We start from the raw sequence: 12589 nt of genomic DNA on the forward strand, positions 1-12589 counted from the left end.
CCTAGAGAAAGAAAAAAAAAAAAAGATATCATCTAACTCAACTATTATAGCCTTCACCCATCCTTCCATCGAATGCGAGAAAACTCGCCTAACATTTAATTCTCTATCTACCAATTTCATCTAACATGGTGATTATTTTTAGGTGTAAACACATACTAACACTAAACCTACTATCAATTACTCATGTAGGATTATTGTAAAAAAAATTATGCATGTAGAATAAAATTATGTCACATCTAGTAATATCATAAAATAATTGTCTCATGATTAATTTACGTATAAATATGTGTGTTAGAACTATCAAACTATCACAATTTATTTCTCAAGAACTCAAATATTATGAAAATTTCCCTAAAAAAAAGATTATGAAAATTATCACGTCCTATTAATTCTTTAAAATATATTTATTTAAACAACTTGTCCACATTGTGAACTCATGGTTTATAACGAGGTTCAACAAAGCAAGAAGTTGGAGAACAAACGATCCAAGTCTAATGACAATCCTATCACTTATATATCTCACACGGAGTTCAAAGGAATGACATATGTTGTTAATCAAAGGGAAAATTACAATCACCTCCCCTAAATTTTAGTATAATGTCACACACCTCTCCCTCTAGTTTCAAATAATCAACAACATCCCCTTAAATGGAGCAGATCTGGACTCTTCAAGTTTAATGTGCTTTCAATGAATAAAACAACTACTAAACATTAATATATCAATGTTGCCGGCTCTTTGCGTTTCATACTATCATATTAAGCAAGAAAACTCAATTGTTATTATGTTAGAATGCCATTATAACTTTGTCCCTAACTGTTGGTTTAGAATTGATGATTAAATTATATCTATTCAATTGCTTGTCAAAAAATATCTATTAAATTAGTTGTATAACTGATTTAAAACTCATCGGAAGAGGCTCTTTCCAACCAAAAAAAAAAAACAAAAACGGACCATGCATTGTTCTTTATCATGTGTAAATGAATTAGATTGAATGTCACTAGAGCATCTGTATATAAATAGGCAATATTATTATATACCACGATCGATCACCAAGTCATTTTGTTTACTAAGATTGTAAAAATGATTCATACATTGTTCTTTATCATGTGTTTGGTGACTAGCAGTATTGGTCATAGAGATGATGGTATGCGTAGTACATTAAACGAAGATTTGGAGTTTGAGAGGCATCTCAAGCTCATTAACAAGTCTCCTATCAAGAGTATTCATGTATTTAATACATAAATACATATATAGTATTTGTTGGTATAGTTTAAGTTGATATTGGTATATGATGTGATTATTTTGTTTGTTTCCATGTATTTGATTTGGTGGTTTTGTAGACAAAGTTTGGATACATAGTTGATTGCATTGATGTTTACAAGCAACCGGCTTTTGACCATCCATCGTTGAGGAATCATAAATTACAGGTGAAATAACTTTCAATGTAGTTTTTTTTAGAGCATTTCAATGTAGTTGATATTTAACCTTTTTTTTTTATATATTTATGGATGGGTATTGTCTTTCATTTGTTGTAGATGAAACCAAGCTTTCAAAGAACAATTGAAAACTCAAGCATGGAGAATTCCTCAAACAAACTCATACTTGGAATTGAGAAATACAACTGTCCAAAAGAAACTGTTCCTATTCGGAGGATAACAAAAGAGGACCTCATTCGATACAAATCTTTTCCCAGTAATCATACCATAGCTCGAGATGGTCCTGGCCATCACGTAAGCTTTTTATTATATACATAACAAAACCAAATTTTAGATGTTCTTAGTAATTTATTTATATAAATCACAATTGTTTTATTTCAAAATTTAAGCTAGTTTTTTTGAACCCGTTGAATTTGTAGGTTGCTTCTGCATATACCATAAAAGAGGCTAGTCCTTACTTTGGAGTTAGTGGAACTACTAGCATTTTTAATCCAAAAGTTTCTAAAGATCAAACAAGCTCGTCTCATTTATGGGTTCAAAATGGAAAGGGATTTGGTACTAATAAAATTATGGTTGGATGGCGTGTAAGTTTTGATTTATATTGTACTCACTCCGTTCATATATCTATGCATCATTTTAACTAAAAAGTTGTCTATAAACATAATATAAACCCATTTTTAAATTAGTAGATGCATTTATTATTTTTATCTTAAAAATTTGAATACGCATGAATTATTAAATGTCATCAATTTTATGGTATAGAAAATACTACTAAATATCTTTTTAAAAAAATACTACTGAATAATCATATACATCGGTTCCAGGTATCTCCTCATTTATATGGCGATTATGCAACTCATTTGTTCTCGTATTGGACGGTAAGAAGTTGTTTGTATTAATTTTTTTTATTTTGTAAGACACTATTGGTTTATAGAAACTAGTACCCATTATATTAATATAATGTTTTTTTTACAAATATTAATATAATGATCATTTTGTTGTCATTTTTAACTTGAATAAAGTTAACAACATACTTTCTTTTATCGAATAAAATGCATATGAATTCCACCAATTTTAAACGAGATACACATATTTTGGAGGGAGCCAAATGAACTTTAATCAATAAAATAATATGTTGATAAATTTGTGTGAGAGATGAGTTTGACTAGAAAAACAAACAATTTTATTTCTTTCTGACATGAGCTACTCTTACATATACACATAAATGTTAAAATTTAAAAGTGAAATGATATTAAGTGGCATGACTTAAATTTTTATCTTTTAAATTTTATTATTTATTTGTCTGCGTCCAAATATATATATGATTTAGGGTTGTGTCTTTTGAAAGATTTAAGGTTGCGTCTAACAAAGTATTTCTCTTTCACACTTGAGTCTTATTTTATAGCTTTTGAGTTTGACTAGAAAAACAAACAATTTTATTTCTTTCAAAAAAATAATGTCATATTGAAACATATTAGAGAGATAATTCCAAGAGCACTGGATGCTTCGATACCGTCTGTCCGGGTTTTGTTCGGATCCCTAGTGCACATTATCAAATTGGATCCCGTGTGTGGCCCACATCAATCTATAATGGAAAGGTGTATGAGATGAAGATTTCCATTTCCAAGGTAATTCCCTAACTATAAAATTTTCAAAATCTATGCTTATGACAATTTTTTTTACAAATTTAAGTGATTATTTTATCAAAATCGTTGTTAGTAGAACAGAACAAGAAAATAGTTGCATGAAATGAACGAGGAGAAATAACTACTTTAATTCATGAAAATGGCCTGCTACAAAAACTGAACTTACATAACCTGTTTTTTATGAAGTATTCCAAAATTATATTCACAATGTTTATGGATGTGTGTCCAGGACCCATTAACCAAAAATTGGTTAGTGACAATAGAAGACGAATTTGTTGGATACTTTCCTGCAAAATTATTCTCTAACTTGAATAATGCTGATCAAGTGGGATGGGGTGGGAGTACAACAACCCCTGCGAATACTCGTAGTCCTCCAATGGGATCTGGAAGCTTTCCTGATGGCAACTTCATTCATGCATGTTATTTTAGGAAAGTTTCATATCGTAATGATGTTAGAAAAGAAATTGAACCAGAAGAGTTACTTGTAGAAAAGTTCACTGATGCCCCTAAATGCTTTGGAATTGATTACTTTAAAAGTACGAGAAAATCATTAGGATCTTCTGTTCACTTTGGAGGGCCTGGTGGTGCTTGTGGTTGATCAAGTTGGAATCAAGTTTCATAAGGTTTTAGTTGTTACAATAATGTTTTTTTTAACCTGTTGTTAGAATAATGTTTTAGTCGTAACTACATTGTAATTTTTTTTTTCCTAGTGATCAATAGAATAATTTATGATTTTGATAATTTTCAATTTTTATTTAAGCACGAAGTAAAAATGATTTAATATAGGAAAAATGTTTTTACGTTTTTTTAGGGATTTAGGGTTTTATTTATTTGTGGTCATCCGATCAAAATCAAACGGATAAGAAGTCAGTGTTAATTTTTTTACTTTATAATTTAAATTACTGAACTTCAATTTAGACTGTCAATCTTGATTGGATAGTCATTGATATCCCAAATGCAAACAATTTTGATTGTAGGGGATTTGAATCCATCATGTATATCATGATTCAAGTGATCATTAAATACAAACAAAAAAACACTTGCAATTTTAATACACTGAGAATATAATTACAATGCTTCTCATCTTAAAAAAAAAAAAAAAAAAGACTTTAGTTGTAAATGAATATGACACTTGAATTTTAACGAAAAATTTACTATAATTTTAACCAAATATTTACCATCTAAATAGCTGGGCCTTACTAAGCTAGGGAATCATAAGAAAATGTTGGCCATATTTGGATTTTGGAGTAATGAAATAGGGGTAAATCAAGTGCAAGAGAGCCCTGAAAATAAATGATGTCTAATCCTTAAAAAAAAAATAGAATCATAGAATTTTTGGAAAGGAATTAACCAAAATAAGAAAGAATAAATTATTTCTAAAAATAAAAGGTGGGTCACTTGATCAAGCATGTGAGCATTTAATGAGTTGATGGAAGCCGTTAGATTAAAACCGTATTAATGGCTAGGATTTGGTGTCATTTGATTATATCCAATATATATATATATATATATATATATATATATATGGGATATGATCAAATGACACCAAGGTGTCAAATAAAATTTGACACCAAATCTTAACCATTAATCCAACTTTAATCTAACGTCTCTCATCAATTCATTAAATTCTCACATGCTTGATCAAATGAGAAGAGTAAAAAGGGAAGATATGATTTTGAAGAAACTCTTGGTATGTGTCGATTCCCTCAGAGTACAGTCTCTCTCATCATGCATGGTATGACATCTTAATCTATTTCTTTGCTTCGCAATGGCAGCAAGTTGGATAGATTTTACACGTAATTACATAGATTTGGCATGAAATGTGCAACTCTTTTCATGCTGCTAGTATTGTAGTATATAGAAGGGCGTGTTTGTTCTTTTGTTTTATGAGTCTAAGATGACAATACTCATAAATTACAAAATTTAAATATCACGTGATTAATTAAAAGAAAATATTTAATTTATTTTTTGAAAAGTAGTTTAGAAACGGTATCGTTGTGTGGCCCCACCTGCTTTAAGATTCCGGCGACGAACGGTGGCGTACTCCGCCCCGACACTTCACTGACCACCAGAAGAGGGTGCTTGTCAGTTTCCGGCAGCACCTCCTTCTTCCACACATCTCCCTCATCAAAGCGCTCTTTGACATTCACATGCTTGAGCATTTCTTCTGATTCCCGTAAGTACCCACCATTTCCTCTTCAACTCATTTTCCACCAAAATCAATAAAGTTACATTTTTTAAATAAATAATTTGTTTTTTACAATAGTGATAGTTGTTATTAATTTATTTTTCTAATGACAAAGTTAATTTTGACCATGGATTGAGGAATGTGTAAATCTATGATTTAGTGTTTGTTGTGTTTGATTGATTTTAGGAATAGGAATAGGAATAGGAATAAATGGCTGGGAAGGATACTCACCAGTGTAGACGTCATCTCAACCACACACAGATGAAGGAGGTTATTAAAAATAAAATTAGAAGAAGAAAGATTGATTGATTAGTAAAAGAAAAATGAGAAGGTTTTCTTATAGGAAAATTTATAACTTGTCTGTTGAATAGTAAAGCGTTGTGATTAGTTGTAGCAAAGAAATATACTTTGTTGGTTTTCTTATATGTTAGTGCGTAGTGTACTTTCTTCACCATTAATTAATGAATCCTCGAAATTTAACCCTATTAAACAGTTGCACGATAAGATTATTGTAGAGGATTGATCATGTTCAACCTCTTTCAACAAGATACGCAAAAACCCATAAATTGAAGATGAAAAAAATGAAGAAGTAAAAACTCGTTAGCATTGATCTTATTATTGTTTTTGGCCATCTACTATGAAAAATTGATATTATAATTAATAAGCAATTTTCTTTTGGGCTTATAAATGTCTCAATTTTTTATTATTTTGAATGTATATTTTCCCATCTCCATTTTCTAAAAAAATGTCTTTCAGGCGTCTTGCTCCTTTCTTCCCTCCCGATATTGGGATGAACTAGACAGGAAATCAAAACCGAGTTTGAATTTGTAGCAAAAATAGAAGAAAAAAATCTCATTGAAAACCACAACAGAACATCGACATGGGAAAACGGCATAGACGACTGCAACAAGAACAAAATAAAACAAATTTTCCGTTAACTCCCAGAAACAGTTCCAAACAATGACCACCCACCTTCATGGCTCAGCTGCCACCTGTTCCTGCTGCAAATTCTAGTTCTGCATCTCAATCACATGCATGGCAGCCACCTGTGGTTGATCGTTTCACCAAGCAAAAGCTAGCTGTAATCAACAAAAGAATGCAAATTAAGGTGATAAAAAAGACCCACTTTGAAAATGGCGAAGAGCGTGGTCCGGTTGACCCCATAAGAAGCTTGGAAGGACACTTAATGTATGTAACTTTAAGTACAATGGAATTTTCTGAATATATATGTGTGAGTGTGTGAGCGCGCGCACGTGCCCGCGTGCACGCAGATTTGTCGGTTTGAAACCCCTTATCATCCTATTAGTGTAATTTTTCATACCAAATCCAAACTCTTAAGATATTATCAATAAACTTTACTACTCAAAATAGGTTTTACTACAAAATATTTGAAAGTTACAGCCTGCTCACTATGTTTTAAATTTTTATTTATTCAAAGTTTTTTTGATGGGATTTTATTTATTCAAAGTTGTTGTTTTTCATACCAACGCCATCTTTGTGGGAAGCTCCTGGCAAATACATGATTAATTTGTAGGGAAGGAAGGAGATAAGGTAATCGTTACTAACAAGTTAATAAATTAATTTGTAGGAAGCTCCTGAGTTGGTGTGGCTATTGCCACACCCTGCCCTGCTCAGGTTCGCCCCTAGTTAAGTAGGTTTATATTACGTACTTTGATATTCTTATATGCGTATGTATTATGATCATATTACATATATGCCTGAGATGCCAAGACCATATCCAAAAATTACACCTCCAGAAGTTGTGGTAAGACATGTGATGAAGACTCTAAAAGTAAACTTTCCGAGATAGTTTTTGGCAGAGCTGCTTCTGAGGATACCACCTGCCATTGTGCTGGCAAAAACTTGGCAGTGTTAAGTAGGTTTATATTACGTTCTTGGGTAATCTTAACCACAGGCATAGGAGCCACCTGTGGTTGACCCTCCCTCTTGCACAGCTTCACAATGCAGAAGATAAGTGAGATTAAGAGAAGAATGACAAGTATGATTAGAAAAAACACCCACGTTGGAAATGGGAGAGGGGCAAGGTTTGGTTCGCCCCACGTATGGGTGGGAAGGACACTGACTGGTGGTGGTGTAGATGTCATCTCTCAACTAGTGGGTAGGAAATTGAAATTCAAAGACAGTTTCAGTGAAAGAGAAAGAGATGGAGAGTGATGAGGAAATTGGTGGTGAAAGCTAGTGATGGAGATATGGAGTGTATTGTTGATTTACACTTAGATAATATAGGAATGTGTGGGCCTAGCTGTTACAATTCCTTGCTAGAAAAGAGAAACTTGCTATTAAGGCCTAATTTATTTTTCTAGTTATCTTTTGGTGGTAAGTACCTTCCTAGTATATTTTCTAGATCCGTGTGTTTTGGTTGTCATTTTTCTTGTGACTGCTGGTGCCTGCCTTCGTTCTTAGCTTGCCAATGTAACCATGAACTGGTACGTAGATGTAAAATCCAGAAGAAAATATATAGTTCTTAAAGTTTGTATCTTTTTATTATGTATTAATTTTGTACTTTACGTGATAGTGGGCAGTGTTTTTCACATGTTGTATTATGTGGTTGTTGTTTAGCTACCTGAAGGAATGAAATATCTTTTACAAAAAAAGTCTTGGCTTTATTTGCCTTATCCCCTACTCTTATTATTATTATTATTATTGTTGTTGTTGTTGTCGTCGTCGTCGTCGTCGTCATCATGTGTGAGCGTACGCGCATGTTTGCACGCACGTGTGTAAGTTTGAATCCTCTTATCCAGGATCCTAGCAACACCAGTGGCAGGAGTTACATCTATGGATCCATTTCTATGAAAATTCTTTCTAAATGTTTATGAGAAGGAGGCCACTATAAACCCATCTGACAACCGATATTGCAGTGGCGGAGCCAGGAATTTTGTCGAGTCTGGGCTAAAGATTGACCGTAAATTCACATGTGGCATAATATATAAATAGTCATAGATCAAAATAAAAGGGACTCGTCATTTTGTCAATAAAAGTACAATTTAAAATAAGAGAGATGAAAAAGAAGAATTTATAAATATATAATCTAGGGTACATTTAGTTTGCACCACCAATTGCATGGGTCCAAGTTGGACCATTTTTTCTACCATATAGATTATATCATCCACAAAACCTTATCATAGTCTATACCCACCAAATCCAACCATCAATTATATCCCTCTCGTCCCACTCCTCTCTGCATTCTCTTTTTTAACTTTTTTGTAAGCTTTAATTGTGCTTATTTTAATTTTTTATTGTATAAACTACCAAATCCAACCTTGAGCTTGACTGAGACATTCTCTCTTATTGTGTTTATTTTAATTATAGTAATCATTATTATTATTTTAACTTGTCATTTTCTTACTTTAATATTAAAAATTCATCTTCTTTTTCTTCAACTTTCCACCATCGTCTCTTCAAGCTAAAGGTTTCAACAAGCCAACTGGGAAAAAAATTGTCATTGGAAACAAACATTTTTTGGTAATTGGATACAAAGTTATATTGAACATAAAATTGAAATCAAAACATGATGGAAATGGATTAAATAACACAAGTATGCAACAATGGAAGCCATTGTCGATATGCTGCTAATATCCGACATACCCGAATCTAAAGCTTGGTTTGAAAATTAGAACCCAATTCAAAATTGATCGATTTAAAATATAATCTGGACAAAATTGTTCAATCTCGTGGCAGAAAAAAAAAAGGTTGTATAACCCTCCTTTTGTTTAAGAACTAACACCGTTTCTAGAGGAAAAAGCCAGAGACTATGGGATGAAATCAAAGATCTACTTGGTGATGGTCAAATTCACAAAACTTAACAAATAACTCCATCGATAATTTTTCTGAAAATGTTGTCCCAAATAAAGGAACGTGATTAAGGTAAAACAAAAGGTTGCCAAAAAAGAAAAACATAAAAGAATGAAGGAAAGGAGGAGATTGGGTTTGAGACTGAGTTGGTGAAAGAGATAGAAATGAAGAAAGAGTGGAAAGGAACCGAGGGAGAGGGAGAGAGAGAGAGAGAGAGAGAGAGAGAGAGAGAGAGAGAGAGAGAGAGAGAGAGAGAGAGAGAGAGAAGCACGTGCATAAGAGGATGGAAGAGTGAGAGAATAATTCCGTGCAGTTGGACTACTATAAAATCTGTGTGTCTTATTTAATCAATGCTTGTAAAAATTGGTCCAAGTTGGACCCAAACATTCACCGGTCCAAATTAAAATTACCCTATAATCTAATATGTTAAGGAGAATTTGGTTGTATTGGAGAGAGGACTAGGGATATATGAGTCTCAATTCCATAATAAACTATGTCCAAATAATCCAAAACGTGAGAAGATTAGGGGAAAAAATTAGGGATATAGTTCTGAGTGAGTTATGAAAGAATTAAAAAGAAAATTTGGATCAAATCCACAAAAAGTTATGGACATAGATTATTAAGTTAGGGATATTTGATCCATATATCCCTAAAATTATGGACATAGTTTAGTATGTTGTTATGAAAGAATTAAAAAGGAAAAGAAAATCTATTAAAGAAAAAAACGTGAGTTCTGGGTTAAAAAAAGAATTAAACAGGAAAAAAAAAAGCAATTGTCTAAAAAAATTAGATTAGTTCTGGGTATTGGGTATCGAACCCGCAACCTAATTAGTTCTGGGTATCGAACCCGCAACCTAAACAATGCAAAGCACGCGCACCTACCACTAGGATGTATCAGCTTGTGTTATTTCTTTGTCACACCATTTATATTTATTAACTATTTCATGTAAATTTATTGTGGCAACACTAAGAAAGTATGGGTCGAGCCCAGGCGCGTGCCCAGGCTAGCTGGGTGGTAAATCCGCCCCTGTGATATTGTAAAGTTGGCAGCCAAACGTTAACATTGTCTACATCCTCTTTGTATCTAGCCGCTCTTGTAGTGTCTCTTGGCACATCCACGATGACTCGATTGTTTGAACGGAGTTTGACTATGATTACAGGAGGTGCACTTTTTATTGTTGGCAGCCAAATATTAATTTCGAAAAAATCTGATTTTTTTTTTCTTTTGATTTTTTTACAATTTTTTTCAATTTTCCATGCCAAGTGAATTCCACGTCAGTATTAGTTTGAAAATATTTTATGGTCTTCATAGCAGAGGAGATAGACTATTGAGGTTGTTTGTAAACAAAGAATCATCCTGGATATAGCTAATCATAAAAATATGAAAATATAATGGGAAAGATAGTATGTATAATAAGCGATAAATAATCTAGGAACATGCACAAATTTATCTTGACAATTTTCTTTATTTAAAAATGTTATTTGTGTGCTTACTATAGAGACTGAAATTGAAAAAACAAAATAAAAAAATTATCATTAAAATGATAATAGATAATTGTCAAGATAAATTATTTATTTAGATATCTCTCATTAATAGATAATTTATTTATTTTGTTTTGCCAATTTCAGTCTCTAGCACACAAATAACATTTTTAAATAAAGAAAGCACACAAATAATTTATCTGATATTGACTAAAATGTTATTTGTCTTTTATATTTCTACAAATAATTTTCATAAATAATTTATTTAGATAATTTATTTAGATAGCTAAATCTATATTATAAAAATAACTAAACACAAAAATACATTAACTTATAATTTTTTTTTAAAAAAAGTTAAAAATATGGGGTAGCAAAGGCCACGCCACGTTAATACTACCCTCCGCCCGTGTAGGCCATTTACTTGTATTTAAATTATCACATGATAGGCTTAAATAAATAGTGTATTTTGTGAAAGTTGTGTCCTCTGAGATTTAAACCTAGGTTTACGTGGCCTATCCATATTGTATGTTGGGTACTTGGATGTCTTTTAGTTTTAGTAATAATTACATTTCTTTGAAGTAATTTTAGAAAAAGAAATGTATATAAAAGTTGTATATCCACCTTACTAAAGGATTGCAACATGCCATTAATGGCACTTTGGTGCCATTAATGGCACCGTGCCATTAAATCTGGACCATTAATGACACCAAGATAGATGTGTTGTGTAGCCCAGATACAATGACAATGTGTTTGTGTGACCCAGATTAAATGGCACGGTGCCATTAATGGCACCAAAGTGTTACCAGGATTGCAACATCAACAAAAATTGAGGCCAAATTCAATGGTGGACTAAATGTCTAAGACTAGTGTGTATAGTTGTCAGTATGTTTATAGTTTATTTATTTATTTGCATGGTGAATTTTATTGTAAATTATATAATAAAAGTTAAAATATTTTTGGATATGTTTATAATTCATATCATTTTTTTATATTTAATATAATATTATTAACTTAAATTATCTTGTAGTAGAGAAATTTTGAATGAGTGATCTCTCAAAACAAAAATAAAAATTTGAATGAATGACCTTATAGGATTACGAAGACACGCAATGAGAGAGCAGTATAAAAATTTGAATGAATGACCTTATAGGATTACGAAGACACGCAATGAGAGAGCAGTATGAGAGACGAACTATCCTTATTTGATTCTCAACGTATGCTTAACAAAAGAGAAATGATATTTTGACAACCACTTTTTGAGATTTTTTGGACAATTTTCTCTCTCATATTCGCATGATGTTGTTATCCTCTCTCCTCCTTTTTCTCTCTCCATTGTTTTTGATCAATAAGAAGTGAGAAAAACAAGGTTGCCAACAAAGTTGTCATCAGATGGATGTCAAAATATCATTACTCTAACAAAATTATCTAAAACAAAAATATTAATTATGGTCAAAGCACTTAGTAACTAAGGTTTGTTTTTCGACACCCATAGAAATATTACTCCCTTCGTCCCGTTTTATCTGAGCTAGTTTGGTTTTTCACACAGATTAAGAAAAATGTATAAATAAAAGGGAAAGTGGAATATATTGTATTGGGAATGATGAAAGTAGTATTAATTAGATTTATATTGTATTGGGAATGATGAAAGTTGTATTGAAAATTAAAATAACTCAGTTATTTTGGGACACTTTTTTTTAGAAAATGGGTCAGATATTCCGAAACGGAGGGAGTAGTAGATTGACCTTACGCATTATAAAATTTATTTTGTACTAAAAATGGTAAAAAAAAACCACCTTTGGACATTTTTTAGAGGTCCATTCTTGATCGACCCCTTAAGTAATGGGTGAGGTTTAGTATGGGAAAGGGAAGTTCTTTCCCATCATGGGAAAGTTGAAGGACAGCCATAGATTTAATACTTATTTATTTGGATGGCCCAGATTTATGACTTGGTAAGGGAAGTAACTTTTTGATGGGTATTGTGAACCAATAATTTCGACCCCACCAAAATCATTAAATAACAATT

The 12589-nt window shown here is 32.0% G+C and overlaps 1 protein-coding gene across 1 annotated transcript; it reads left to right on the plus strand.

Annotated features, from left to right (window-relative positions):
- Positions 1–1078: 1078 nt before the first annotated feature.
- Positions 1079–3681, plus strand: LOC146925034 (protein neprosin-like). Its single transcript, XM_085711918.1, has 7 exons — positions 1079–1228; positions 1342–1428; positions 1537–1731; positions 1857–2021; positions 2262–2315; positions 2916–3065; positions 3313–3681. The coding sequence occupies exons 1-7, from the start codon at positions 1082–1084 to the stop codon at positions 3679–3681; spliced, it is 1167 nt and encodes a 388-aa protein (XP_085568044.1). The 5' UTR covers positions 1079–1081.
- The last annotated feature ends 8908 nt before the right edge of the window (positions 3682–12589 follow it).

This window comes from Medicago sativa, chromosome 5 (genome assembly GCF_051527215.1).
Source record: "Medicago sativa cultivar Bolivia chromosome 5, Bolivia_mono, whole genome shotgun sequence".
NCBI classification, from domain to species: Eukaryota; Viridiplantae; Streptophyta; class Magnoliopsida; order Fabales; family Fabaceae; genus Medicago; species Medicago sativa.

Bases quoted from the DNA above. Each gene is read 5' to 3' on its own strand.
- LOC146925034 (XM_085711918.1), top strand. From the start codon at position 1,082: ATGATTCATACATTGTTCTTTATCATGTGTTTGGTGACTAGCAGTATT. The intron at 1,229-1,341 runs GTATTTAATACA...GTGGTTTTGTAG, and splicing joins CTCCTATCAAGAGTATTCAT to ACAAAGTTTGGATACATAGT. The intron at 1,732-1,856 runs GTAAGCTTTTTA...TTGAATTTGTAG, and splicing joins GAGATGGTCCTGGCCATCAC to GTTGCTTCTGCATATACCAT.